Here is a 5,407-nt window from a genome sequence, read left to right on the forward strand (position 1 = left end):
TTCACGGGTGCCAGATCAAGGAGACCAAAGATTCATATTTTGACGGTTCCATTGAGTCCAAAACGTTGAGTATAATTGATTTGCATATATGATTTGTGTGTACGGGGCTCTGAATGAATCATGAGGATCCTTTTGAGGCTAAATTTTCTAGAGTCTATTGACCTCACTTTTTTGCGAAGGGGTCTGCTTAAGCGAGGTTCGATTAAGTGAACCAGAGGTCGCTTTTGCGAAGTCCGCTTAAGCGAACTTAAGTTCACTTTTGCGACATCAGAAAGGGTTTTAGACTTGAAATTTTGGGGTTTTAGCCCCATTTTCCATTTTTTTAGCTTGGGAAACTTTTGGAGGCGATTTTAAAGGATTTCTTCTGTTAAATCATTTGGGTAAGCTTTTAAGATCCTAAAACTTCATTTCCCTTTGATTATTTAGGGATTTTGATTGGTAAATGACAAGGTTTTTCAAGAAATCAAATTTTAAACTAAAATGGAAATTGTTGGTTGATTTTAAGTCCTTTTTCGAAATAGTTTTCAACAATGAGTTCCAAATGCCATGGGTAATGATTTCAACCAAATAATTTCGGATTCAAACTTTATTTTCAGAATTGGGTTTTGTTGATTGACCCATTTTTTAAAGTATTGAGTTAGGTATTGTTGTCTTCAGATTTTTATACTAAACATTTAATTGATATAGATCGTCTGGCATTGGACATTGGTCGGAAGGGGAAGACTCAAGTCTTGGAGTGACTAGTTGATCGATTTAAGGCAAGTGATCTCCTAAACCTCGCAATTTAATAGAATTTATATATTTCCTTCTTTGTGTGTGTTGGTGAAAGGTTAATTGTCCACTTGTTAAATCTTTAAGAATAAAAAGGGATTGAAATGATAAGGTTATGTGTTGATCATAATGTTTGTGAATTGCTTTGAGATGACCCTTATTTGATTGATTGATGAAATGCTTGACACATGACTGTGAATTTGAATTGTGTCAATCGTTGTCTCTTCTATGTGTCGTGATATTGCTTGTGTGCATTGATTGTTGAACACCATGATGAGACAGGTGAGGGTTATGATTTTGAGTTCATTTTTGGCAAGTGTATGATATAAAGCTGATGGGAAATAGTTCCGGCTAGTGATTTGATATAAAGCAGATGGGAAATGGTTCATGCTAGTGAATTAATATAAAACATATGGAAAATGGTTTCGACTAGTGAATTGATTTAAAGCCTATGGAAAATGGTTCCGGCTAGTGATTTGATATAAAGTCGATGGGAAATGATTCCGGTTAGTGATTTGATATAAAACCAATGGAAAATGGTTCCGGCTAGTGATATTGTGCCGATGAGAAATGGTTATGGCGAAAGATTGATTGTTATGATTTGATGCATTTTGATGTTTATGCATGATTTACTTGTTAATTGTGATTGTTGCACTTCTTACGTGTGATTGATTTATTTGACATTGAGATTTTACTTGCTTGATGTGTGTTGGTTGTTGAGTTGTGACTATTGAGCCTTGTGAGTTGTTTATTGTAGAACTGTTAGGTTGAGCTGATTTCTCTGCATGTTGTAGTTTGAGGAGGTTTGGTTGGGATGCAAGGAGTATTCGTTTTATAGCTAGGTTGCTTCGTTTATTAGATTGGTAGTTGGGTACCGTGTTGTTGGTACTGACTCATTGCGTCTACACTTGTATAGGTTTCGAGCCCGGTACTGTATGATCGTCCTTCTTCTCCTACTTTTTTAGGCTTGTCAAATGACTATTGAGAGCTAGTTGTTTGTCATCCTAGCGGGCCCTCTTTTCCTTTTTGCTTATGCTTTGTTCTATTTGAGAAATAAAGATTGAGACTTGTATTTATTTTTAAATTCTGCACTTTATGTATTAGTGATTTGTACACGTGACAACCAGGTTTTCAGGTGTTAATAGAATGAATAAGTTTTTCGCCTTATCTTGTTCTTGCTTTTTTATTTCCACATGTCTTTCATTTCATTGGGTTGAGACTGACTTGTCTTGATAAGAATAGGCAAGTGTCATCACATTCATTTTTGGGTTGTGATAGGAGGAGACTCATAAAAGCTGGAATTGAAAATATTTTAATAAGACGATAATGCCTATTGCATTGCATCGCAATGGTTCATATGACGATATGATTGCAAGTGTAATTGAGGCTAATGAGTTTAGCTATAAAATGAATGGGAGGGGAAAAATACATCTCAGATTCATAAAGAATGATAGGCATGTGGGCTTATACATTTTAGATATTGCTATTGATGCCTCTAGGTCTATATTGAGGATAAATATCATTGCTAGGCCTCCAATTAAATCAACGAATTCATTTAAACGATGAGATGATTCGATTGAAAATGAGACCTTGGGTGATCATTCAAAGAAGATAAGTTTGAGTCATTATTCAAATGAGATCTTAGGTGATCATTCAATGAATATACATGATCATCCAATGGATATCAAAGATCAACCAGTAAATGTGGAAGAATCTGAACGTTGTGAAGAAATGCAGGGAGAACAGGAATTAGGATCACAATTCAACCATTCCTTTCAAATGTTAGATCAAAAGTTGAAGAATTGGGTCTAGTCAAGCAACAAGAGAAACTACTTAATCAAAGCCTCAACACTACGGACTTTGAAGTTGGCAGTGTTGTTGACGGTGTCAATCTAATCAAAGCAAGACTTGGGTCACAGAAAGTTCTAATTGTTCTTGATGACGTGGATCATTGAAGCCAATTAGAATCGTTAACAAGAGAAAAAAGTTGGTTTGGCTCTAGTAGTGTAATAATTATTACAACCCGAGACGAGGATTTGCTATATGGGCTTACAACAAGTGAGATATACTAGACCAAACTTTTAAATGAAAATGAAGCTCAACAAAAAAATTTCTTGTGATGCTTTTAACAATCTTTCTCCACCACAAGAATATGTTGAGTTGGCACAAGACATAATAAGATATTCAGGTGGGCTACCATTAGCTCTTGTGACATTGGGGTCACATTTGCAAGGGAGATCTGTATAAGAATAGAGATACGAGTTCAAAAAACTAAGATCAATCCCTCATAGTGATATTCAAAAGATTCTCTAGATAAGCTTTGATGGACTTGTTGACAATACTCAGAGTGTTTTCCTTCATATCGCTTGCACCTTTAATGGATGTTATGCGGATGAAGTTACCAAAATATTAAATGCGTGTGGATTTTATTCTGAAAGTGCAATTTCAACGTTAGTCCAAAGGAACTTGCTCCAAAGGGATTGGCCTTATTTGGTGATGCATGATCTTGTGCGGGATATGGGAAGAGAAATCGTTCGCAGGGAATCAACTCGAGACTTCGGAAAACGAAGTAGATTGTTCAACCCGCAAGAAGTTTGTGACGTTCTACAAGGAAATAAAGTCAGGAAATTTCATTGTCTTTATCTTGATTATACTTTCCTCTCTCTCTTTTTTCATTTAATTTGATATATATTTGCTTATAATATATGTTGTCACCACAAGAATTCAATTCATTGTGCTTAATTCTTCTCTGGCTAGTAAATTATCTCTAGTTGTTTATCAACTACACTCTGCTTAAAATGAGCATTTACTAAAGTCAAACACTCAAACTATCAAAGACAAAACTATCAAATACAATGCACTTATTAAATAATTATATAAATTGGTTTGCTGAAAGATATTTCTTATTAAATATCCTTTAGTTGGAAATAATGTGTAAATTTATTTTTCTTGGTAGATAATTTATTCTCTTTGTTTGACCTTCAATATGTATAAAGCATTTCTCTCTCTTAATTTCTCGTACTTAACATGGTCTTATGGTACTTTTCTTTTGACTAAACTACAGGGTTTCAAAAAAGTAGAAGTACTGGTGGTAGAACAACGGGCATTAAAGGGTATGAAGTTGAGTACCAAAGCATTTCAGAAAATGATAAAACTTAGGGTGCTTAAAATCGATAACTTACATATTAGTGGAGATGTTGAGCTGTTGTCCAAGGAGCTCAGATGGTTGTCTTGGAAAGGATGTCCTTTGAAATGTGTACCATCAAATTTTCCAGCTGAGAAACTTGTAGTTCTGAATATGAGAGGGAGCAATATCCAAGAATTTGGTTTGAATTTGCAGGTTTGTTACTCAATTCTGCAATTTCATGTGTACTGTTATATTGCAATTTCATGGTTTGATGATTGCAAGCGCCTCAGAAGTACTCCAAACTTCAAGGGTTCACAAAGTCTCGAGACTTTGTGGCTTCAGAATTGCTCAAGTCTAAAGGAGATTCATCCATCAATAGGAAATTTGGACAGACTAATTTGTCTGATGAAGCAGTCGTTACGAATTAATCTTGAATGCAATGAGATTCCGGATTGGTGCAGCAATAAAGTAACAGCTCCATCTATTTGTTTGACTATGCCCACGGTACATAATAAGGAGTATAAGTTCTCAGGAATGGTTCTCTGGTTTGTTTACCCCTTATGCGATGTAATCCTTCTTCAACACTTCATTGTTACTGTTGCCTATATCTGCCTTCAGCTTTTCCGTGGACTTTGCCTACTGTTGCCTATATCTGCCTTCAGCTTTTCCGTGGACTTTGCCTTTTGATATACTTGACAGTCACGGAAAAGTATCATGTTTATATTACATATATCTTACTCAAATGATAGACCTTTTAACGGCATGGAGATCAAAGGCGGGGAACAGATAACAGTAGAGGATGGCACTGCCGAAGGTATAGTAGTAAAGAAGATAGGAATACATCTGTTATATTGAGATCAACATGGTAATGTTACATCTTTGCCGGCAGTTGTGGATCATTCTTATACTCCCTACCCACAAAGACTTTCAGCAGGGGATATCAACTCAAATAACAACATACCCAATGAACTCCCACAAGTGAGGTCCAGAGCTGGGGATATCAACTCCTTGATAAAAGAGCAAAGTTCTGAGGGTGTGTTCGATACCAAGGAAAATGTGTTCCATGGACTTGGATCTACCAAATGATAAGAATGTCTCTAAAATGGTTTTTTGGAAAATGTTATTCCGGAGAATTAGTGAATTTCTTACTTATTTTTTTGTGTTCATCATGTAAGGAAAATGATGGCAATGAAGATGATGTAGTAGAATGTGTACTATTATAGGGGTACAAAGCCATTATTAGGTATGAACAATTGAGCATCGATCTTTGATAGCAGTAGCTTCTGTAGAAAATTTTGTTTAATATATGTAATCAACTTTAGTGCTTAGCATCTTGAGTTGCACTAAAGCTTAGTTAAAGAATTGAATCAACTTTTTCATTGTATATTGAAATAGTGGCTCTTCGATTAACCTACAATACCAGAGAACATTGTAAGTGATTGAACAGTGTAACTTGAGGATTTTTAGTAATGGGAACAGTCTTGGAGAAGAGTGTTTGGAATTCAAAAA

At 35.4% G+C, this 5,407-nt stretch overlaps 1 protein-coding gene across 1 annotated transcript; it reads left to right on the plus strand.

The window, feature by feature from the left end:
* Nucleotides 1–2,862: 2,862 nt before the first annotated feature.
* LOC125809402 (disease resistance protein RUN1-like) lies at nucleotides 2,863–4,585 on the plus strand. The gene is made up of 3 exons (XM_049489051.1): nucleotides 2,863–3,012; nucleotides 3,118–3,363; nucleotides 3,836–4,585. Exons 1-3 carry the CDS (start codon nucleotides 2,863–2,865, stop codon nucleotides 4,583–4,585), a joined length of 1,146 nt encoding a protein of 381 aa, XP_049345008.1.
* The last annotated feature ends 822 nt before the right edge of the window (nucleotides 4,586–5,407 follow it).

Source organism: Solanum verrucosum, unplaced genomic scaffold (assembly GCF_900185275.1).
Source record: "Solanum verrucosum unplaced genomic scaffold, falcon-dt-bn FXZP01000062.1, whole genome shotgun sequence".
NCBI classification, from domain to species: Eukaryota; Viridiplantae; Streptophyta; class Magnoliopsida; order Solanales; family Solanaceae; genus Solanum; species Solanum verrucosum.

Excerpts from the sequence above, each read along its gene's own strand:
- LOC125809402 (XM_049489051.1), top strand. The coding sequence starts at position 2,863 with ATGAAGCTCAACAAAAAAATTTCTTGTGATGCTTTTAACAATCTTTCT. Across the intron at positions 3,013-3,117 it reads CACATTTGCAAGGGAGATCT|AGTGTTTTCCTTCATATCGC; the intron begins GTATAAGAATAG and ends GACAATACTCAG. Across the intron at positions 3,364-3,835 it reads GATTGTTCAACCCGCAAGAA|GGTTTCAAAAAAGTAGAAGT; the intron begins GTTTGTGACGTT and ends ACTAAACTACAG.